The 24,334-nt window shown below is 43.1% G+C and overlaps 4 protein-coding genes across 4 annotated transcripts; 3 read left to right on the top strand and 1 right to left on the bottom strand.

Moving 5' to 3' along the window:
• The first annotated feature begins 1,338 nt into the window (after positions 1 to 1,338).
• On the top strand, positions 1,339 to 4,301 carry eif3f (eukaryotic translation initiation factor 3, subunit F). Its single transcript, XM_071906569.2, has 8 exons — positions 1,339 to 1,479; positions 1,948 to 2,018; positions 2,332 to 2,411; positions 2,504 to 2,641; positions 2,737 to 2,828; positions 3,050 to 3,186; positions 3,517 to 3,630; positions 4,125 to 4,301. Exons 1-8 carry the CDS (start codon positions 1,368 to 1,370, stop codon positions 4,200 to 4,202), a joined length of 822 nt encoding a protein of 273 aa, XP_071762670.1. The 5' UTR covers positions 1,339 to 1,367; the 3' UTR covers positions 4,203 to 4,301.
• Positions 4,302 to 4,568: 267 nt separating this feature from the next.
• Positions 4,569 to 5,554, bottom strand: LOC139917450 (MICOS complex subunit MIC26-like). The gene has a single exon (XM_071906575.2). It carries the CDS (start codon positions 5,540 to 5,542, stop codon positions 4,961 to 4,963), a length of 582 nt encoding a protein of 193 aa, XP_071762676.2. The 5' UTR covers positions 5,543 to 5,554; the 3' UTR covers positions 4,569 to 4,960.
• A 795-nt stretch (positions 5,555 to 6,349) lies between these two features.
• Positions 6,350 to 9,156, top strand: dnaaf6 (dynein axonemal assembly factor 6). Its single transcript, XM_071906578.2, has 6 exons — positions 6,350 to 6,445; positions 6,855 to 6,927; positions 7,040 to 7,145; positions 7,802 to 7,898; positions 8,619 to 8,704; positions 8,987 to 9,156. Exons 1-6 carry the CDS (start codon positions 6,350 to 6,352, stop codon positions 9,114 to 9,116), a joined length of 588 nt encoding a protein of 195 aa, XP_071762679.2. The 3' UTR covers positions 9,117 to 9,156.
• Positions 9,157 to 9,882: 726 nt separating this feature from the next.
• pip4p1a (phosphatidylinositol-4,5-bisphosphate 4-phosphatase 1a) lies at positions 9,883 to 23,350 on the top strand. Its single transcript, XM_071906576.2, has 7 exons — positions 9,883 to 10,000; positions 11,167 to 11,360; positions 14,261 to 14,367; positions 15,946 to 16,051; positions 19,305 to 19,357; positions 20,074 to 20,164; positions 23,207 to 23,350. Exons 1-7 carry the CDS (start codon positions 9,883 to 9,885, stop codon positions 23,348 to 23,350), a joined length of 813 nt encoding a protein of 270 aa, XP_071762677.1.
• The last annotated feature ends 984 nt before the right edge of the window (positions 23,351 to 24,334 follow it).

Genomic DNA, 24,334 nt, shown 5'->3' with positions numbered 1-24,334 from the left:
AGATTTGGTGGATTTATGTCACAGGCCTACTGAGATCAGGCTGCTCTTACATAAGTCCCATATAAGTCTAAAGAACTGAGTTAGGTGTGTATTTGAGCAATTAGCCGCGGTGTCACTCTCAAAGATGTACACAGTAAAATGGAGTCCCGTAGCCTTGGATGCTATGAACCCATCTGGACGCAAGAGGAGACTGATGGTGACAATCAAGATGACGCATTACGCATGATGGATGGATCAGAAATAGCCTCTAATACACTGTGGCTTGTCAGCCAGCCAATTGGCTACAAAACACAATAGGCTAAGCTTGGGGATTATTGTCAGACAGCGAAAAAGAAGCAAAATATCTTACCTGTTCAGCGTAGCACCTTGTTGATGTAAGGCTTGGCTTTGGCTGATGTTTTATCATAAAACACTAAATCTGGTCCAAGAACGAACCGGGATTGCCACCTCTGGTTCGATGACACCCATTTCTGGTGTTTACCAGCGACGCAGCATCAGTCCACTCCTGTTCGCTTTTCCAGGAAAACAAAGACCACCCCGATCCGACCAGTCCGCATTTACAACAAATGTCTGAAAATCCTCCACAAAATGAACAAGCGGCAGAAAAAAAAACACACCCCGGCAAAAACATTCATGTAAAAGTCTTACGGCATTGGTAGCCTATCGCATGTGTCGGGCTGTGAACGTGTGAAATGGTGGCAACAGGATAACCCGGCAGCGCGGAGAGCTCCATCATCTGTGCATCTGATGGAGTCAGTCAGGTGTTGAGGATGCTGTCATCAACCCAGCCCCTCTCAACCCTGCCGACACGCTTTTCATTTCCACAACAGACGGAAATTCATCTCCATCCACTTGGCTGGCTTTTACACAGATCCTCTGTAGCCTGTACGGCTCAGAAATAAGGAAATGCGGAGGCCTTTTTGTTTTACAATTAAAACGCAATAAAATTATGAATAACACGTAGCTAGGCCTGCTTAATGTTTAGTCAAAATAACTGGCTATGATATAGCCTATAGCTATAACGTTATGGACTACGAATTTATGGAAATAAATTGTTTTCTTTTATGCAAATTTATTTGTGTAGTTCTAATTTGTGGCACTTTTAGAAGCAACAAATTATTAAAGCTCTTCTGAACCTGTGGCATCAAATCGGTAGAGCCTGCCACTAGCCTATATACTGAATCCTGTCCTGCTGATATCAGATCGAGCCTCACCGCACTGTATCATCATTGGTATCAGTAACTTGATTCATTGTTGGATTCGTTAGCCGCTGTTCGCCCGCCAGCCTGTAGGTGGCAGTCTGCCTGTTCACCGTACTGTCTCTCCCCAATGAAAACACTCAGCACGGCCAGTCCTCCTTTTTCAAGATGTCGGTGTACGGGCCAGTGGTGAAAATTCACCCTGTCGTTCTCGCCTCTATCGGCGACTCCTACGAGCGGAGAAATGAAGGAGCAAGTCGTGTGATCGGAACTCTGCTGGGTAAACAGAAATTTCACGAATTTGTCCTCCGCCGGATGGACTGCCAGCTGTCAAAGAAAGAGATGGTTAGCTAGCTAACGTTAGCCTGCCTGCTAACGCATGTTCGCAGGTTCAGCCCGATGCATCTGGCTGGCAAATTAAGCTAACAGTAGCCGCTAGCTAGCCAAAACAGATAGCCAGCAGCATCACTTGTAACAGCTGGCCCTCAGCGCATAACTTGACTATCTGCTGAGTCATATAGCTACTTTTGGTTAATTTGTTGTTATGTTATGTAACCTAGCTATCAGGATGACGAACGTAGTTTGATTAACGTTAACCTTAACTTAAGATCCGTCCAGCTTTAGCCGGTGCTGATGGTGTTAGCCACTTGCAACCGGATGCCAGCTAGCCAGCTAACGTTAACAAGGCGACGATAGCTAAAATAACACTGTCATGTAACTTGTTAAATTTAACATCTGTCCTCCTCAGGTACCATTGACAAGCACTCTGTTGAGGTCACCAACTGCTTCTCTGTCCCCCACAATGAATCAGAAGACGAGGTGCGTTGTGAAACACATCGATCATTATACAATACGTGGAGTCTTTGCGCATTTGGGGTTGATAGTTGAATTAAAGTTATTGAGATGGGCTTTATTGATCCCTGGGGGGATATTTGGGCCATTGCACCAAGTAAGATGTAGATTAAAAAAAATTGTTAATAGCAACTATTCACTGCCTTTTTATCTCTAGAGGTTTGTCTGTACCTTGATAATCATTTATTACAGCACAGTACAGACCTAGTTGCCACACATTACATTCTCTAAGGGAAAGCACATTTTAGCCGTATGACACAACTCTCCTCCCTGACAACAGGTTGCTGTGGACATGGAGTTCGCCAAGAACATGTACGAGCTCCACAAGCGGGTGTCCCCCAGTGAGGTCATCATTGGATGGTACATCAATAGTCCCAATGATATCTGACATTTAAAATTAAAATAGGAGGAAAATGCTTTTTTTCTGACCCGTTTTATGCTTTTTCTAACAGGTACGCCACAGGCTTTGACATCACAGAACACTCGGTGCTGATCCACGAGTATTACAGCCGCGAGGCCACCAACCCCATCCACCTCACTGTGGACACGGCCCTGCAGAGCGGCAAGATGAACATCCGCGCCTACGTCAGGTTGGCTCATCTGCCTCGTCGGTCACTCCCTTTTTTAGTGTATGACGAACAGGAGCTAGTGTGTCTGAATGTCTTTGTGTGTCCCTCCCACACAGCGCACAGATGGGCGTGCCGGGAAAGACAGTCGGCGTGATGTTCACCCCCCTGAGTGTCAAGTATATCTACTATGACACCGAGCGGATAGGCGGTAAGTCTCCAAAGAAGCAGTGAAAATGACTGATGGGAAAACAAATGCTTCCTCACCAAATGTGTGATCCTGAAATTCCTCCTTTTACCAACTACTAACATTAGGTTAGTTAACCATCCAGGCAACTGAGAAACAGAAACATAAGCAGAAGTTTAGATGCTACTGCTATTTGTGTTTTTTTTTGTATTCCTCTGCTGTAACACTCGCTCTGTGTATTTCAGTGGACCTTCTCCAGAGGACACGTGTCACTCCCAATCGCACCAAGGGCCTGACCTCTGACCTGTCCCAGGTGGCCGGCTCTGCGGCCAGGGTACAGGACATGCTGGCCACTGTGCTCACATACATCGAGGACGTGCTGGTGAGAATGATGATGTGACTCGAATCAAATGAATAGAAGTCGACAAGGGACTAGGCTTTGGAGTTCACCAGTGGGAAGACTTGTTAGACCTAGATATGAGAAAGAGGGGATGTCATTTTTCATTTTTCCCCCCCAGGGTTTGAGGTTTTCATACACATTTAATGGAAGGGTATTGCTTCCTGTCTTTTACTTTCATTTTTGTTGTCTTGCTCACTTCCCTGAAAACTGGATTTTATTATTCCTTTGTACTTTTGGTTTTAGAGGCCCACTGGGAAGCAATTAAATATGACACCGATTATGACTAAGTAATGTTGATTGTGTCTGTCTCAGTCTGGCAAGGTGACGGCAGACAACAGCGTGGGCCGTTTCCTGATGGATCTGGTCAACAAGGTGCCGACCATCTCAGCCGAGGACTTCGAGACCATGCTCAATTCCAATATCAACGTAAGTGCTCCCTACCAGCTCCAAAATTAGATACGCATTAGTTTCTCATATCCAAGTTAAGATTGATAGTCTCTGCCCATGTTGTTTTCCCTCTTTGGGTTCAGTGTGTCCCTTTTGCTTTCCCATCCTTTATTAATCAGCTACTTTCAGGCTTGTGTTTTGCACATTTGCTCACTCCCATTAATCACAGAAAGCATTTAATTAGACTTTGCTTCCTTTTGTTAATTGGTGCTCTTCTGGGCACCAGGGAAAACCTTTTTGCCTTTTCTTCTTGTCTCTTACTTCTTAACCTAGGACTTGTCTAACGTACACAATCATCCCAGGAACACCAGAATAGTTGTTACATCTGTTGTCGCACTCCTTATTATCGTTTGCTTGTAATGTTGAAGTAGGAATGTAAAGCCTATTGGACTAATTTTAAGTCACTCTAGATAAGATTTTCTGATAAATGCCTAACAAATCAAATGTAAATGCTGTATGTTTGCTTGTTGCAGGACCTGCTGATGGTGACCTACCTGTCTAACCTCACCCAAGCTCAGATTGCCCTAAACGAGAAGCTGGTGCTGCTCTGAGTCATGGAGGACAAGGAATTTCTTTGAAGTGGTTGATATTTAATTTTGTACACTTTTTTTTTTTTTTTGGCTGAGATGAATAAAGATGTTAAACAGTCACACATTGTTCATTCCCTTTAGGTTGAGGCAATACCCTTGGTTACATTGTAATTGTAAATAATGTAATTTGCTTTCTCCTTGGAAAGCCAACGAACATCAGGAGAATTGGTTTAGAGGGTTAGACTGTTAATGCAATCTGGCTTTATGATTTAATGTTTACGATCCACACACTACACAGTAATTGACTTTTACCATTAAGCCCTTGCGGTGCAGAATCCAGCTTTATGATAAGGAATGTATGACATAAGATTCAGGAGTATGATGATGTTGATTCACATTCTTTATGTTTTGCTGTTGACATGATTGAAGAACATCAGTGGCGTACAATTATCACACATATAACACTGATACATGTAGAAAACCAGTGGGACAGGTGCCTTTTAAGATCATAAGATATTCAAGATAATATAATTTTATTAGGTCTCTCGATAAATATACATTCAAATCGGAAGCAAAGGTAAATCATTTCAAGTTTAAAAACCCCTGTAACAGGCTATGCCCGGCCTGAGTTATAATTGGAAGCTAGTGCAAAAACTGGGCATGAGAAAGTCACTCAGATTAGAGCCTGTTCGGTTGGAAATTTGTGAATCTACAGTAACAAGAAAGGCTGCTGATGTGGTGTATTGCTGAGTTGGTGCTGGTGCAGAGCCGCGCTGTGATCAGGGTTTATCTTCTGAAGCTTTCTCTGCCTTCTTGCCGGGCCTCAGCGTCTTCTCGATGGCCAGGTAGCTCTGCAGCGCCCAGTCATACACCGAGTCTCCGGCTGACTTGGCCACAGCTGCGGCTTTCTCGGGGTAGTAGAGCGAGGCGCTGGCGGTCATCAGGCCCGCCGGGTAGATCGCCCTTTTAATCCTGGAGCGTCTGGCGAGAAACAGTCCCAGGACACCGGTGGCACCAATAACTCCCGCCCGGGGGTAGAAACCCTTCGGAGGGTCTTGCAGATAGGCATAGGTGTCATTCCCACGCTGGATGACACTCTGAACTTTGGGTTTAATGTTACCGTAGACGTCCTGACACCAGAGTGTGTAAGGCTCGAGCGTTTTCCTGAGGGTGGCGACACTCTGCTCCAGCTGGCCCGCTTCAGGCTCCACGTACCGAAACTTCTGCTGGGGAGTCGTGTACAGAGAGAGGTCGTCTCGGTTTAACGGGACGGTCGGCTCGTCCTCCTCGCCGGCAGCAAAGACAGTGAAAGACATCAGGCTCGGAGCTCCCGGCATGGCACTGCCTGTCACCTTCAACATGATCCCTGCGGGCCATGCATTAACTACGGTGTCCGAGCAGGGACACACCTGGCTGGCTCAAAGCGATAATGTCGCCACTCTGCATGTCTCCCTCTAACTGTAACGACTTTTTACACTGGCAAGCCATTTCAAAGTATATTGGATAGGTTTTATACTTATAATTTAGGAACTAGTACTTAATTACTTGTAACACTCGATAGTAGCTTTTAGAAGTTGTTTTTACTGGGAATTTGGAGTACTAACTGTTAGCTGTTGACTTGTTAACTGTTAACTGTTGTTAATAATAGCGTAATATTTACGACACTTTTCCATAATTTACTTAATATTTATAGTGCTCCTTTAATAGTTACTATTGTTTAATGGACATAAGTTAATTTCCCCCTTAATGTCATTATCTGTACTCTTGTATTCAACGTATATTCATTGCTTTCAAACTAAACCTATGGCATTTATCCATGTATTAATCAATATAGGTCTAAATGTCTCTTTCTTACATAATTGCAAAATATCTCATTCATTGATTTAGTCCAGTCTTTGGTCTTTTTCGTCAGTGACGTCAGTTTGGTTTCCATGGCAGCCTGGAAGGTTTGTTGTCTCCAGGGAAACGCAAAGTGGCAACAACAGTCCACACTCATCCATGGGGAATTAGCAATAAACAGGCTAACGCTAGCTTTGTTTTGGGAGTCTTTCGTGTTTACTGGTTTATTTTGCGTTCAATTCACAGGTTCTATTATTGCAGTTTGGTAGTAGTACGTTTTTTGTGAATAAAACCTAATTTTACTTTGGTAGAAGTTTGTGCTCTTCTGAATGGAAGGTCTTGGAGTGTCTTCTATCCAGAGCTTGCAGGCTCTGTCTGCCTTGTTATCCACTCAGCACGAGGATGATGATGATGAAGACTGTAAAGTAAGAGAAGATTGGTGTTGAACCCACCTCAGTTTACCTGCCTTTTTTAATTTCAGAATATAGTTTACCCTCCTTTTTAGGCTCACATAAGTCTTAATGATGTAAATTAATGGTATACAACATGGTAAGTAGTGTCAAACTGATGTAAGTATATGAGATTAGGTTTTTGTTTTGTAAGGAAAAAGCATAAATTAATGCTTTTCTGAAAATATAATAGATTTTTGTTTATATTGGTGGTTGTTTGCCTTATAATGATGACAAACTGATCAACTGGACACCATAGTTTTCCCACCTTTTTATTTACAGCATCACTCTGTATACCGTATATATAGCCTATATAACTACAAGCCCTGTTCTCTAAAGCTGTTAAGGCAAGCTGATTTACAATAACATCAATTAATCTCAACAGAATGTGGCAGCCTGTGCACAGCTGGGTCCTGGACAGATTGGCCCCCCACCCAAAACCAGTAAAGATAAAGAGGGTAGCGCTTTGTATTTCTTGCACATAAGTCTGAAGTATTTGGTAGCCTACACAGAAGGCACACCAGATGAGAGGCGGAAACAGAATGTGTGTATATGTTTATTTTCATACAGTGTCGACTGCCTATATGAAGAAGAACAGCAAAGATATCTGGAGCGAGGAGGAGGTGGCAGAAGGCTCCCAGTACGATGATCTCTCTGACCCGCGACCGCAGCCTGAGTAAGACAACATGTCCAGAAGGAACACACAACAACGGAGTCATTGATGTGTATCGGGGTAAAACGCTGGGGAATTTGGATGTCACCGCTGTAGCATTGTATACCCACTCCCTTAATTGGGATCGCATTGTGAAAACGTATGTATATTTTGACAGGATAAACCCCTTGAGATGAATCTTTAAAAACAAAAATTACAAGAGAATAGGAAATAATAAGAGAAGAGGGAGAAAACCAAACACAGCCAAGTGAACCAAAGAGAAACAAGTTTCAGCAGTTGAGCATCAGTAAAACTTCTCTCTGTATATGCGCTATTTACCCAATTTCTGATTCTTATGACTTCATTATCTACACTATACATCTCATTCTGGTTTATAATGTCCAGTTTTAATCCCCAGCGGTGCTTCTTATGTCCCTTTGTGTCACAGCTACATCAGATATAATAATCCACTTTAAAACATTCATGTAAAGCAACCTGTACCCTTTAATAATAATCTCATACTTTATGCCTGAAGGTAAATTTACTTTTCACTTGCCCCCCTCCAATGAAGTCAGAGCATCACCCGTTGGAGCTGGTAGGGATTCAGGGTGGATGTTTGCTGATATTACAATGAGATGAATATTGATTGTGGGTGTGTTTATTTGCCTTTGTGTGTGCAGGTATGAAATAATCTTGAAGCAGAATGTGGGGACGGAGGATCTGTTCTTGGGCTTGAGCAGGAAGGACCCGTCCTCCATGTGTTGTGAAGCCATGCTGGTAACACAAAACTAACCCTAACACTAACCCTAACCCTAACCCACCTCAGAACCTTACCAGTTCTCTAAATAGACTGTAGTTCATCAAAACTTGTGTTTGACACTGAAGAATTAAGTGTACAGGGATGTGATCAGGAACACAAAGTAGCACAAAACCAGGCAAGATAACAGTTACCTCCCATTACAGGGTGTCAACATGTTTCAGGGTCAAATTTAAGACTTTTTAAGACCTTAAATTTTCAGATTGAATACAGCTAATGAAAGTTCTGAAACTATAAATGTATAAGAAAAAGGACAACAGTAAATTAATTGTTAGGGGACACAAAGTTCAACCATGTTTATTAAAGCAGATATGATGAAAAAAAAACAACATAGATATGTTTTGTATAAATCCAATGTGGACATGCAGCAAAAAGAACCCTGTCATGGTGAAAAAATAAGACTTCTAATAACTGTATTTGTAATTTTAATACTTTTACAGCATTAAATATAGATATTTTAAAACTTTTTCAGACTTTTTAAGAACTCCCAGATACCCTGCATTAGGACTGAATAGAAGTTGTATGTCCAAAATCTTGAAAAAACGACACCCCTGGTATAATCATCCCATCTGATAATTAATATTCTCTTAGAATTATATTAAAGTAAAGATTAAAGTGTGCACTATTTCATATGTGCACAGTATACAACATTAATGATCTTAACTTTCTCCCCCTCTCAGGTGAAAATCAAACTGCCAGACACTAAAGCAACAGATGTGGCCCTGGATGTGAGGGAGAAGTTCCTTGATCTGCGGACGCCAAAATAGTAAGGGGACGCTTTGAAAACACTCTCTTTTATTTTTATCCCCTCGACACGGAGCGGGAGCAACTCAATCCAGAGTCAAAAGCTTCCATTTCCAGGCATTTCCTTTTAATCAGAGCTACATATCATGATCTAAGCTTTGATTTCTGTTTCATGGGGTCTTTAACATCTCTCTCTCTCTCTCTCTTTCTCTCTCACACACACACACACACACACACACACACACACACACACACACACTCCCTTTCTCTCTCTCTCTCTCTCCATCTTCTCTCCTCTCCTCAGTAAACTAGGTCTTCATCTCCCTCACTCGGTCCACAGCCAGGAGGGGAAGGCCCAGTTCTACAGTGAGAGAGAGGAACTGGAGGTGACTCTGCTGATGAACCGCCCCATGGACTCCATCAACCTGCAATAAAAATAAAGAACGACAACAGTCCTAAAGTGTTCAAAGGACAGAGAACTGGTCTGACACTGATGCTCAGGGGGAATTTACACACTGCCACATCTTTGCTTATAGGCTGAAGAAAGAGAGCAGATTGCCAGGGTGTGTAAATGTGGTTTCTGTTATGCAAGTTTGGTGAATTTTGAGTACTATTAAATGTGTCATCATTCATTTCATGATGAGTGTTAAAATATGCATGGATTTCGAATAAATATTTGTTTCTTATTATGCGACTGCCTTATTATTGGATAATCAGGGATGCAGTGGAGGGTAAACCCACCTGTCAAGCTCAGTTTATCCACTTTTTTATTAACAGAATAGATTTTACTCAACTTTTTGGGCTGACATAAATCTTTATATTCATAATACACTTAATAATTAGTATCAAACTGATGCTGATTTCTGGAAATTTCACTGGAAATTGTATACACAAAAATAGACAAAATAAAATTTCCCACTCACTGTAAAGTTGAATCGATTCCTCATTGTTGGCAAAAAAATGCCAACATAACTCACATGCAATTTAGATTCACTACCATGTTATTGACATGTAGTCCATGTTCAGTAACACCTATCGACTGTATCAGAAGTCTCCTCGGAGTGTAGTGCCACACCTCCGTGCATCGTTACCGCAGCAGCGGTGGTGTGATCATGTGACGCCTGCATTTCCGACACAACAATACAACACCGTATCGGTCGGCATTCACGGTCCCACTCCCCCCCACGCCTTGCTCTCGGTATGGCGGACGGCGAGAGGTCCCCGTTACTATCAGATCTGGGAGATGGTGCTCTTGGCAGCGGTAACGGCGGGGTGTCTCCCGGTGCAGCGCCCTACGGTGTGCCCAACAAACCACAAAGTGAGTATCCATGGTGCTCTCTCCTCCACCCGACTCCAGCCTCACGTTAGCCTAGCCTAGCCTAGCCTCCACTGACTGGGCATCCCGGCTAGCTTGCTAGCTCAGCTGTGACAGTGACAAAGAATCGGCCTGTCGTTTCTGTGTTTGTGCAGGACATGGCACAAGCCTCCGATACAGAGTATTTCTCTTTAATATCTGCAGGGGGTGAAGTATGTTTATTGTGGACATGATGTGGAACCGAGGCAGAGGGGGAAGATGGTTGTGCTAGCTAACCTAACCTAGATACCGTTAGGCATTATTAGTTAGCTAGCTACTAAGCTAAAGCGTACCGGTTAGCCACTTTCGTGATGCTCCAGGTTTGCAGCGCATCTTTGATATCATTAAATACATTTTATTGACAGTCCTAAACGTGAAAAGTTGCATGCATTTCAATGGGCAGCTGTATGACGCCTACTGTACTCGCTAGCTAGATAACAACCGCTTAGCTAGCAACCGAGGAACACCTGATTTGATTGGCATTTGATACAGCCATTACGGGAGTTCCTGAGGAATGCTGCAAGATAGCCTGCGACCAATGACAGCTCAGATAGGGAGGGACTGTAGTGCCAAATACATTAATAGAAAAGGCATGAGATGTGGCTTCTAATTACTGTTTTGCTCCCAGTAACTGCTCTAAACACTTTGTCTTGCTGCTTGGTAGAAATGCCTTGTTCAGAACAGGTGGTATGTTGCATGAGATTGCTTCATATTATTCTGTCCCTTCTAGTCACTCACTCTGTCTCTCTGTCTGTCTGTCTGTCTGTCTGTCTGTCTCTCTGTCTCTCTGTCTGTCTGTCTGTCTGTCTGTCTGTCTGTCTGTCTCTCTGTCTGTCTGTCTGTCTCCCTCTCTCTCTCTAACACATATACACTGTCATTCATTGAAATAGGCCCCGCTCTGCATTCCAGTACTGTGTTTTTTATAAAGCTCCTTTCAGTTGAACTCGAGACCAAATCTCATTATCTTGTTAATCGTAACTTAAGAGGTTACTTGTCATGGGAATTGAGCCTTTTGCGGCCCAGTGTGCAACTCTCGTGACTCCGCTCCCTCAAGAATCCATTCATAGGTCGTTGGTCTCATTACTTTGTCTTCATCATCCTTACCCCGCCTTGTGTTCCTCCCTGTCCAGGCTTCCCTCCGTTCCCCAGCCCCACCCAGCCCTCGGTGCTCCTAGGGGAGGACCCTCCGCCCTACTCCCCTCTCACCTCCCCAGAGAGCGGCAGCGCACCCGTCATCAGCTGCAGGGTGTGTCAGAGCCTGATCTCCGTGGAGGGCAAGATCCACCAGCACGTGGTAAAGTGCGGGGTCTGCAATGAAGCTACGGTAGGTACCTGAAGGAATCTGTAAATGCACCCACGTGTAACAAACACGCACATATACAGGATCTGTGTGTATACCCGGTTGTAACACACGCTTGCACATACACTTAGGCGTCCAGTGTCTTCTATTGAAGGTGTAGCATTTTAACATCAATAAATTATTACACATTTACATTGTGTGCCACCGGGTTGGATTTTGCTGGAAATCTGCTGGATTGCTTTACGGCACAAAACAGGAAGAGGGTGCTGTTGTTTCAGCGATAAAGGGAGCTAAAGCTTTCAGAGTTTCTGGCAATGGGAGATAGTGGAAGGAGAGAAGGCTGATGGAAAAATCACTTTCAACATGTTTAACCTCATTTGAAAAGTGAAAGAGAAAGCAAACACACACAGAGTGAAACCGGGGAGAGGGAGGAGGGGGGACAAGCAGCAACATCATCTTTTGTGATAGGAAGCAACAGTGTTTATGGGAAATCTGGTCTTAATTTTGAGGGGACATTAGCATTAACAACACCACTGGTATGAGACAGAGCCTACCAATCGTCTCGACCATGGTCTCATTTGTTAATGTTATGTTTATTTTTCAATTATACCAAGGTATCACAATTAATGTGACAGTGATATATGTTGATGTTTAAAAGTGCTCCATGTAGCATCTTTAACACAAGAAGGTAAATGGTCCAGTGTGGTGTGCTGTAGACACAATAACAAATACAGATACACAGCTGCACTTTTACTTTATCCCACCTCTGATCAGATGAACACATGTTCAGATTATATTAGATTAGAAGAAGCCTTAATCATCCCTTTGAGGTAATTGGGCCGTTGCAACACCAGAGAATAGGATCTAGATGAAAATAAGACAGTTGGAGTGTACTGAAGATTATACAGCATGTAATGTCAACAACCAAATATACTGAAAGTAATACAGCAAATAAATAAAGATACAGCGTCATCATTGACAGATTTACAGATCGAAGCGGTTCCGCACGTTTGCATCGTTTGCTATTCAAATCGGTGTACAGATGGGCAAATAAATAACACACAAATGTGTCCAGCTGTACAAACATGCATTGTAAGATATTTACAGATGGAGGGAACATACCGTCTCTGTCGGCTGAAAACCTCATAACGCCAGTCTGGGTGATTTTCATGCTTTAATGTCAATTGAAGGATTTCATGCTCGTCTATGGGTTGAGAAAATTCTACAACCTTTGGGTTTATGAAATGTCTCAAAACCACTTCGATTAACTCAAAAATGCTTGGTCATCAAGCTAAACATAACGCTGGTTTTCTTAGTTGCTGAAAAGTTGAAATTTTGGAGATACAAGGTTTTCACACCGACAACAGCAATATGTACAGAAATATATCCAGAGCATGCAGATGCGCCTTGTTGGCCGTCAGCTTTGTAAAATATACAGATGAGGTAACATTTACACAGAAATAAACCTGGGTGAGCAAATGCGCATCATTAGCATTTACAGATGGAAGAAGCCTCATATAGAGATGAGCTCATAAATATGTTCTGTTTCATATGCAGACATACGTTCAGGAATAGGTACAAGAAATGTGCATGGATGCAAAGCAGAACTGCTGGTTGACAACTCTTTATAATATAATCTATGTCAAGGGTTCTCAGTGGGGTGTGGGCACCCCAAGGAGTCCTTGAGGGGGGTCCAGAGGGTCCCTAGCAAAATTGAGGAATAGTTTGAAGCTCAACTAGACGACTTTGCATGTTGGCAGCTCCAACTGGCAGTGAGTGGTAACTGTTTGAAAAATGTGAACTTCAATACCCATAAATCATGCAGCATGTTGTCAGTACTGCTCACTGCATACAACACACTCATGTTTACCAACCCGGCCGGTCTGTGATGCTTCATACCAAAGGAAACCAAAGGGAAGAGTGAGGGAAAAGATCTAACGTTGGTGAGTCCAGCTTTCTATGGACAGAGCGCTGCTCACTGCTGTGAAGAGTTTGTATTTTGCTCTTAACTTTCGATTCATCACTTTCTGTGGGCAAAGCAGTGACCATGACACCAGAATTTAATTTGAGTAAATGAGGTGAATCTACAGGGTTTCAATTAGGGGTAATGGATGGCTCTTCTCTGTCGCAGCCCCACTTTGTGTTTTAGACTGATAAGACAGGTGCATTTTGACATTAAAATTTTCCCTAGCACAGCTTTAATTTGACAGTAATTTAATTCACTAGAAATGACTCCAATTAGAGAAGAGAAGAATGACTTCTAATCATGGGTTTCACTCCCCACCATTATCTCCCTACCTACAGAGTAGACAATTACACACTTCAATAATAAATCAACAAAAATCCTCAAATATGGGACAGAATCCTATCAAATGGGGTCTGTGGCCTAATGTGCATCTATGTGGGGGTCCGTCACATGCAGACATTTCGGAGTAACCTTCTATATTGCAATTATGATACTATATTACAGCTATAAGCAGTGTTGTATAAATCATATTTCTCAGCAGAAGGCCTCCACTTGGCCCCGTTTCCTCCTTACCATCAATATGCTTTTGGCTGCGCAGAGTGAGCGCCTGGTGTGTGTTTCAGTTCAAATCTCAGCTTACATATTAAAATTCCACATCGGCTGTATAATTATGTCTGTTAAGTCATCTGAACTGCAACAAACCCCTCCCGTCCCGTTAGGCGCGCTGAAGCGCCGAGCGCCAACCGGATCACCGTGCCGTAATGCTGGCCTTTGGCCCGGCGCCTGCGACTGCAGCACCGCCACTTCCAATATCTCACCGAGTAGCTCTCCCTCTTGACTAGCATTGCTTAATTCTCGCCCATCGAGAATAATTGGCTTGTTATCTACTCCACCTCTAATACACTGTTCTGTTCTCTGCCTATCTGCCCCTCCCGTGTGCCTCTGTCTCCCTCTGCAGCCCATTAAGAATGCTCCAGCGGGGAAGAAGTACGTTCGCTGCCCCTGCAACTGTCTGCTCATCTGCAAAGTCACTTCCCAGAGGATCGCCTGTCCCCGGCCATACTGGTGAGACACTCTTTCTCTGTGTGTGTGTGTGTGTGTGTGTGTGTGTGTGTGTGTCACTGTGAGAGAGAAAGAAAAGTGTGCTGTGTGTGAGAAAGAAAGAAGTGAAGCGGAGGAAACAAGGTGCAATGGGAGCAGACGGTCCCTCAATTAAGTCTCTGCCCTGAGCACAGTTTACATGCAGTTCTCAGGGAGCCGGATGAGGAAATAACAGCCTCATTAAAACCGCCACACCATGTGTTTTACTACCGTATGCCTTCTGTATTATGAGAGGGCTGTCTGTCTCTGTGGCTTGTTGGTATTATGTTTGCATTGTGAATGTTATTTTAAGCCCCGTTTTATTCAGGAATGAGAACTGTGCACAGGTGTGATGAAATTTTGCCAAACAGAAAACGTCACGATCTGCACCTCGGAGCTAAAAAATACATAAATACTTCACGAGGTCCAACAGCATTTATTTACTATAATCATGCACTAAATATCTGCCAAATAGCTTATAATCAAATGCACTCTCTGCAAATTCATTCACACAGTTTGAACATCAGAGGGCAGAATTGGCACTCAAGCCAATTAGAGAGGTTCTGGTCGAGGCTGTGTGACGCACAGCGAAAAACACACACAGGTGAAAGTAAACTGGAAGACGTTCCATCGAGTTCTGAATCATTTGTGTGGCAATGTTTTGATTTTCCCGTGCGTAAGGAAAACGGTGACAAGGTTGCTGAAAGTGTAAAGACAAGATGGCAAAGTTTCAGTTGCCGTCTGTCGTGAAAATAGCTAAAGCAAAAGCCACAGAACTCTTTTAGCACTTACAGCAGTTTAGCAGGTCAAGGAGAGCGCAATGCATAGGGATTTTTATGGTAAAACACATAAGGCCGTTGTCAGTCACTGAAACTGCAGGGCTTTGGCAACTCATCTGAACATCACGCTCATGTAGCCTAACATAATTGGTAAGAAAGATAAGATTCCTTGTTTACGCCTAAGGCATAAAATGTGCAAGAGCGACATTTTTAGCAGTGTCTTTTTTTGGTACATTTTCCGCTACTATGTAAACATGTATTGTTTTAAAGTGCTCATCACAAAATCTCTTGTCACCAAGATCTGAAGGAAATGCCTAACTCCTCTTTCAAACGGCAGATGCCTGCGCTCAGACCGTCACTTCTAATGCAAGTCACAAATTAAGGCTGAAGGCTGATTGTGGCTTGCATGCTTTATTGTTTCGCCAATGTTGTGATGAATTAAATGGGTGAGAACAATGCATTTTTCATACTAAATGAAATGTCAACGTGCCAAAAATGTCCTCATGTCTCAAACAAAAATATTCTGTGATTTACCCTTTAACCAGAACATTTGTTTAGAAGTTTTTGCACATTTTATGCCTCAGGAAAAAACAAGGAATCTTGTTCAGTACAAATTTCCACACCTTTCCATACCGGCTAAGGAGACGACTGCGCTCAATATCAGGCAACGTTTCTCTGGCCGTACAGAATGAATGGACTTATGCGAATTTGTATCTTGTGTTGCTTGTTGTGTGAATACCTGGTACTGATGAGAAGGTTGATTTCTGTGTGTGTGTCTTCCCAGTAAGAGGATAATCAACCTGGGTCCAGTCCACCCCGGCCCGGCCAGTCCTGACCCCCAGCCCGCCGGGGCCCGGGTCTCCTGCGGACACTGCAGCAACACCTTCCTGGTACGAGACTCTCCTTCTCCGTTCATCTCCCTGCTTTAAAAAAACAAACAAAAACACAAACACTCTGCCAACGCTGAACAATTCTCCGACTTGCTGTTACACCCAAAGACATCATTCCTCTCACTTAAATTTGAAGTTCTATTGATTTGTTTGACCCTGCAAATATACCTTTAGGATTTGGAAGTGTCTATGTGTTAGTTTCATAGTTATGGCAAAAAAACGGTAATCCATGCCTTGAAACTCTGGGGAGTTTTTGTTCTAAAAGTACGAGTTGGAAAGTCAGTTTTTGAAAGCATGAAATCTCTGAGTCACTGGTATTGAGCAATAACCCTGGCACCCCCCCCCCCCCCCTCCCCCGCAGATACAGTATACTATGGTCATTTTGTGCTATGGGACAGTACAAATTGTCATTATTGCACTTTTAAGAAAGTGTGGGATAGGTAAAGACGGTGAAAGAGAGGGGGAGGACGGCAGAGGAAGAGACAGAGAGGAGGAGAGGTGTAGAGACTGATAGAGATAGATGGTATAGGGCGTTTAATATTCTGTCAGGCCGCCCCTACCTGCTGAAAAGACAGGATGGCTGTATGAAAATACAAATCTTTGCCTTGGGTGGTGTGGCAGTGATCCTTTTTGTCGCAGATCTAGTGATAATGTTCTCTCTGTTTCCCATACAGAGTGTTTCTATCTGAGCAAGAAGGATGTAGAGACCGCACACTGTATGCTGCTCTCAAGGTTTACAAATTTATCACACCCCAACGTTAGGATGGGAATAAATTTTTACACCCTGAGAGAACACTCTATTTTTTCTTCTTCGTATTTTTTGGGTGCCGTCCAGCACCTGTTGTTGAGGTGGGATGTTTGTATTTTAGTTCTAACTATATGGTTTCTATGCAGCAAATCTGTCTGAACAAGGGCTTCTGTAATGGAGAAAGACATTTGAGTATCTTCAAGTCGAATTTAATGACTTACTAGTACCTGATATGTAGTCCTAGTCCAAACATCAGCCATGTCAGTGCAGATTCCCATTCCATTCAGGGTTATGGTATGAGCAGATACAGTAATAAGCAAGACATAATCTTCCTCATTCAAAACCAAGTAGGAAACTTTAAAGATCCAGTGAAGAGATTTCAACTCCGTCAGGAAAAGTTTGATGTTGATTTCTAACACAATGAGCATCATTTTCTTTTTCAGTTTTTGATGGTTAGACGGTACAAAGCTTGTAGGACTGAGTGAGAGCCGAACCACTGCAGCCCAATATTTCTATTTTTGGGGAACAAATACCCAGTGTTGGAACTTCAGCACCTGGCAACAATGGAGGCACAGATTTTGGCTAGTTTGGCAAGCAGCTGGCTGGCTACTGTCACCTGATTAGCTATGCATACTGTCGACCAATCAGAGCGTTCATTAAAACCTGGATGTAGGTGACATCATTTACACCAGGAAGTAGACTGGAATTCTAAATCTGTTTGATTCTGTTGACAACCAGAGGGAGAGGTTTTCCAAGGGCAAATTTCTACAATGCTGATAGTTATAATAATTTGGGTAACTTTACTTTAACAGGTCCTTTGTTAAATGACTTGATGAAAAATAATTCTGCACACTGCAAATTAGGGATGCACCGATCCGACTTTTTCAGTCCAGATACCGATACCGATAACTGGGCTTTGGGTATCGGCCGATACCGAGTACCGATCCGATACCAGTGTTTAATTAATAAACTGTAGGCTATGCCTCACTGTGTGGAAGAGACTGGGATCATTCTTTTATGTGTAAAGCAACATCAGGCTTGACTTTAACATTGCTTTCCTAACTTTGTAAAACAAAATGTAACAAATAAATACATAGATATACAGTAAATGTACTCAATTGTTATTTATTATTAAAATAATAAATAATCGTGCTCCAGCAACTTGGTAAAACATCTTCAAAATTAACAGGAATTACAATTCAAGTGTAAACCTTTTAAATGCAGCAACAAATTGGTCAGGAATTAAAATTCCAGTATAAAACAATACAACTGCATCAAATGAGAACAAAATGTAAACATTAAATCACAATTAAGTCACAAACTAGTGCAAACAAACTTGATAAATTAAATCACAATTCACACAAGTAGTATAAACAAGAAACTTGGTAAAAACAAAACATTCAAAATATGCAGAATAAGCCTAAATTACTGAAATAACTCTGGCTTAACTGGTAATCTTGCTTTATGAAACAGCCCTCAGAAAAAAAATCAAGGTATGTTAGTCTGACTATGTGTCGGCCGAATGGAGCAGCAGTACCTGACGAACACGGAAAACACTTGAAATCGTGTTGTGGCAGGAAACAACGTTGACCTACAGCCGAGTCCCCTTAAACCTTGGATTTATGAATGGAGTCTGGCTGGGCGCGCCGATTGTATAATTGGTGGAAAACTACTTTACCTCGCAGGTTAAATGGCAGCCTGCTCGGCCGCGCGGTGACCCGGGAGAGTTTAAACATATAACCGAGACAAAGTATTCATGCAGGTGTGTTTTTAACTACCGAGCATCAGCACCGACCCCCGGTCAGCTCACCCCGACCCCGGCTCTGTTATGAGGGTTGGGCGCCAGGTTAGCTTGTTAGCCTGGATGCTAGCTGCGGGAGGCTCGCGCCCCATGAGCGAGAATTCAGTGCGCGAGACGCTGAGCGCGGCAGGCGGGATCCTCCGGAGCTGCTGGACCTAGTTTAATACATCCATGTGCTGGACCGGAGGAGCCACCGGACGGACCGAAGGCAAATGGCCGGGTCTACCGGCGCGCTGCTGACGCATGACGTAGTATGCGCACGTAGACATAAACATAGAATTTAATTGAATAGATCGGCCCCATTGTCACCGATACCCGATCCAGCTATTTGAGTCAGTATCGGACCGATATCCGATATCAGTATCGGATCGGTGCATCCCTACTGCAAATAAAAGGCTAGGACAAAAAAGTGTAGTTCAAAAAAAGTGCCCAACTTAAAGGTGCAAGTGAAAAAAGAAATGTGTACAAACGAACTAGAGAGCAAACATTTCAGCTACATGCTTTCATCAATGCTCTGAAAATTGATAGCACTGGACCTTTACGACAAACGTTGGCACCGTATATTAGAATAGAGGTCTGTCAGAATTATACTGGACGTGACATTCACTTCATCTCCCAGCTTGAAGCTCTGTCATCATGAGTGATGAATTGACAAATACTGTATCCTAGTGATTGGCTGAATGTGTTTCTCTTTGTAATTTCAGTGGACAGAGTTCACGGACCGGACACTGGCCAGGTGCCCACACTGCAGGAAAGTGTAAGTAGCCATAAGCAATTCATCCATTACACCGCTCCGCTCTCACTGTCCAATACGTTTACAGTTTACATTTACATCTTTAGGCGTTTAGCTGACGCTTGTACTGAGAGAAACTTGCAAAGAGTGAGCAGGTGGTGGGTTCAGGGTCTCGCTCAAGGACAGAACATGTAGTGGTTTTTGCTTGGAATCAAACCTGTGACCTCCGGGTTTTCATGACAGTCTCTCCAATACTGTAGGCCACAACAACCGCTGTTTCCCCCGCAGCCTCAGAGTGTTTACATGTGTTTCGTAACATCATGAGGTTTATGATCCCTGGGATTTTGCTCCATGCATGTTTTGTGCCTCTGGATTTTCTTTGAACTGTGCTGCAAAACACATTCCTGTATCATTAGCTCCTTTGTGAAATGATCACGTCAGGATAAGCTTCTTAACTCGGCGCGCGCAGTTTGTGGGAGTTTACTCAGTTACTGTTACACAACAGTTTGTTTTTGGGGCAGAATTTTGTCTTTGCTTGGGTTGGACAGATAATAAAATAACGATAGTCCCCAGGTATTAAATAGTTCAAAGAAACACAGGATTATATCATTGTGTCACAGAGTGGTATGATGTTGTAATCGCATCCTCACACACACAAACGTATAATACAGTTGTATAATGCTGATTTCATTTCCTAATAATGTTAATTTCTTCACTCTTCCCCTACGTTTGTCCTGCAGCTCCTCCATTGGTCAGAGGTATCCCCGGAGGCGGAGCTTGTGGTGTTTTCTACTGTGCTTGCTATTCAGCATCTCCACCGCCGGGCTGATGGTGAGTGGACACCATCATCCACCATACTGTCATCCAGATGAATAGAGGCCTGCTGTGGAATATTGAAACGAGGTTATGAACGGCTACAAGGCAGACGGTAGCATTTTGTTGGACGGAGAGCCAAGGGATTGTGAAACTGTTGCCTCCTCATTTTTGATCTTGTCCTCCCCCTTTTTACCGTGTAATTTCGACGCCCTGCGATTGCACGGAAAACATTTGCTTTGTTTTCTCAGGGAGGAGGAAGCAATAAGGTTCCCGTGTCTGCTTTTGTTGTCACTCCTGCAGCGGGCGCCTTGCAGCCGCTCTCCAGACGCTCTGTGACAGGCCTCCATTTGTCAGTCAGATATAGTACGAACAACCTAGTTTAACTGTAAGCAGTGTTCAGGTTGCAATAGCAATTTTACACCCACTGCAGTGCTGGAGAACAGATAACTCCCCGTTGGTTTTGACTTTTCTGTTTTGCCTCGTTTCTTTTTTCCTCTCTGTTCCTTGTGGGTACGAGCTAACGCCGGCTCACAATGCATTCAATTTACATTTTAGGTGTTAAGCCGGTGCTCTTATTTAAAACGTCTCGCAAGGAGTGCAACAGTAGAATAAGCTTCAAATTATTGTATCAGCAATATTATAGGTAATGAGTACTAAGTGAAAGGAGTGCAAGGATCCAAACAATACACAGCAGCACACCTGCTGTTCCCCCACTTCAAACACACACACACACATAAAATTATGATCCCATGTCACAGAAAGGGAATGGATGCTTTTGGTACAGCATGATGGAATGGGATAGCTTTACTGCATGGACACATAACAATAACCGAACACATAACAATAACCGAACATATAACAATAACCGAACAGTCACTGTAGTGTGTAAACAGCAGAGGGTGCAAGATGAGCAGGTCATGTAAATGGCATCGAATAATAAAAACACATTGAACACATACAAGCCTGACAACATGCAGTACTTTAAGATGAGGGAGTGCTTTTCCATATATAAGCTGCAGACATTGGATGTTTATACACAGTGCTGGTTCAGTGGCGTTAAATGTCATAACTTGAAATCATGAAAAGTGGTCTTAATTAAGCAAAAAAGTATAGGAGTCACTGGGGGTTTTGACAGTTGAGGTGTGGAGGCGTACATACATTGCATCAGTAACTTTGCTAGGCAGCTGGCCGAGACAAGTAACCTATCCCGCTGTGTTTTAAGGACATGATAATTAAGAAAAAAGGAAAGCAGGGATTTTCAAATGTGTAGTTAAGCAGATTTCATCACCGTAACGGCTGTAACTTTGTGGAGTCATGGTGTGTCCCCCGCTCGGCGCCATAAGCTTACTTGAGAAGTGCCGGTGAAAATGTTTTGCCCCTAAGAGCAGAGGGAATTATCAAAACTTCACAGATCATTTACAGGAGTAGTGAAGGAAAAAAAACCTCATTTGAGGCTGTTTGGGGCCCACATTTCTAGTAAGCACATTTGAGTGAATTTTTTTGGCCAGTCTGAACTGTGTTGATTACCTTATAGCTAGGTAGCAGCACTGTCTCCCACCTCCAGCTCTCTTTTAATGCTTTCTGATAAACAGCATCTGCCAGACTTTTCTCCTGGCGCGGCTACAGCGCTGGAATGAAGTGAAACAAAATATGGGTGGAAGTGTAGGCATGGCAGACCACACACACCCCGAACTGTAATACACAAAACCTTATCTAGCTCCAGCCTTTTGTATTTGAAAAGCCTGGGTGTGAACATGCTTGGTTTATTGTAGATACCATTAATCATCTGTATAACCCAGGGGGGATTATATCATAAAGTAAATCCCTGGGAGTCAAAAAGAAGAAGAACACCACTCATTACAAGAATTCATGTTATTCCTGTGGTTGAGGACAGTCCAACTAATATTTTGAACATGAATAAGTCTCTCCCCAAAACCTGGCGTCAGTGAGTTTGGATAATGTTTGAGTTTTTATACCCATATTAGCTTTATTCTGTCGTAGTGTTGTGAGTTCTGAACCAGAAAATCATATTCCCATGTTCCCAGAAAATCCCCCTTGGTTCTCACTTTTGCCATCTTTACAAATCCATTCTCTACTGAGCAGCTCCACACTTGATACCTGATGGCATAACAATTTCCACTCGTACCCCTCGGTCACACTTAATGCATTGAATGTGTTGCTTTCCCGTGGAAATGTGTTCATTTGAAGTGGGAGAATTCATCAGCGCTGTATCAGTCTGTTTCGGTCGGATTAATCCTTCCTATGCATTGACTATAGATACATAAACTAAACTAAATGTTTTTTTTAGCCCGCGCTTTGGCCGGCCGTGATGAAAACATTCCATCAGGGCATTAAAGTTGGAATGAAAATTTATGCTGTAATAGTACAATCAATAACCGCACTTGTTCATCTTAATCTGTCCGAACCGCAGGATCCTCGCGTGAAATTCTGCACCGTTTGCAGCAACGTAAACGCATTATACAATAAATGCATACAACATGAATGCAGGTGTGACTGCGGCGTTAGCACTCCAGCTTCTTGCTGTTGGAGATTTGTTGTTCATGTTGTGAAATATTGATTTGAAGGGTGGTGGTAAATCAATTTAACCTGACTTGACTTGTGATCATTACAATAACCACACTGCGCTCATAATGTGCTTACAATGCCTTTTTTTTTTTTTAAAAGGCTTTGTGAGCAACATTTCATGCCCAAAAAAGCAGAAAGACCAAGGCATTCTTTCTTTAGATTAAAAATGGCTGTATTGATATAGCGTGGTTCTCTTGAACAGTAAAGAAGAACTCAGATGTATTTCAGCCACATGCCTTCATCAGGGAGTGTAAGTAACAAAATATATGAGAGAAGAACCAGTAGATTCAAATGACCCTGAGTAGTAGAGGGTCATTTGAATCTACTGCCTCTACTGATTCTACTGGTAACCTCACCACCAAAGAGCACCTTTCTATCATTGATTTTAAACCTATGTGTATCCCAGCAGCGCTCCCCATTCTTCTTCTTCTTCTTCTCTGAAACTCGTCGTCTCGCTGTGTCTCCCTGCAGGCCGGGACGTGGGTGAAGGCTCAGACCTACCAGGGCATCTACGCCTCCTGGGCCGCGCTGCTCCTCCTGGTTCTGCTCACCTTGGGCCGGGCCTTCTACTGGGCCTGCATGAGGGTCAGCCAGCCCCTCCAGAACTTCACATAGACCCCCCCCCCACCCCCACCCCACCACCACCACCACCACCACCACCACCACCCTCCCTCCGCCTTCTGACCCGACCGCACCTTCTTCCCGACCCGCCAGGCAGGAGGAAAGACGGCTTTAAAAAAAACAAAACAACAAAAAAGAATATTTATTTAAATCCAATCCCAGAAAGTAAAACAAGTTCTCCCCCTCCTCCTCCTCCTCCTCCTCCTCTCCTTGCCCTTTTAGTCCAAATGTGTTTCTAAAACTGGATGGCTACCAAACGAGGCGGTGGCTGCGACTGCTACATATCTATCGATGATTATGATGATGCGTATAGCCTATATATCTATTCTAATCTCGTGGCCAGTGTGGGGTTCATTTTAACATTTTTAACACTCTTTCTTTCTCTCTACCCCCCCCCCGCGCTGTTTATAAATTCTTGCTTTAGTCTGTGGCACATCCATTGCACTCTAGCCACTTCTAAGACGAGGGCTCAGCAGTAAGTCTTAGATGATAATAAAGCCCTTGTTTTTTTGGGGGAACACTCCCTTTTTCAATCCTAATTTTTCATTAGGTTTAGTATTTGGGCATTTAACATTTATTATTAACTGAGAAACAAACTATTTTGTGAAAGCAGTGATGAAGTCAGACGAAGCTAACAAATTGATGCCAGTAGAAGATGAGTGGCTGGAGGGACGTTGGCCTCCTTTTTTTGAAAACAAATGATCAAGTAGGTGTTGAAACGTGTCTGAAAAATGAAGTCAGCAATATGTGAAGGTAGGCTATGATGTTTTTAAACTCGGTATTTATGCTGAATTATCCCCTGGGACTGACTTTGATCCAAAGCAGCTTGGAAGCCTTAAAAAAAAAAAGAGTTGTGAGAGAAGGATTGCAACACACACACACACGCACACACACACACACACATACATACATGAGTGCATACAGGCACACAACAAAAGGAGGATGCTCTTTTGGAGTTGTACAGCTCAGGAACCAATT

This window comes from Centroberyx gerrardi, chromosome 13 (genome assembly GCF_048128805.1).
Source record: "Centroberyx gerrardi isolate f3 chromosome 13, fCenGer3.hap1.cur.20231027, whole genome shotgun sequence".
Taxonomy (NCBI): Eukaryota; Metazoa; Chordata; class Actinopteri; order Beryciformes; family Berycidae; genus Centroberyx; species Centroberyx gerrardi.
The sequence above is the reverse complement of the archived record's forward strand: the minus strand, read 5'-3'. Positions and strand labels throughout refer to the sequence as shown.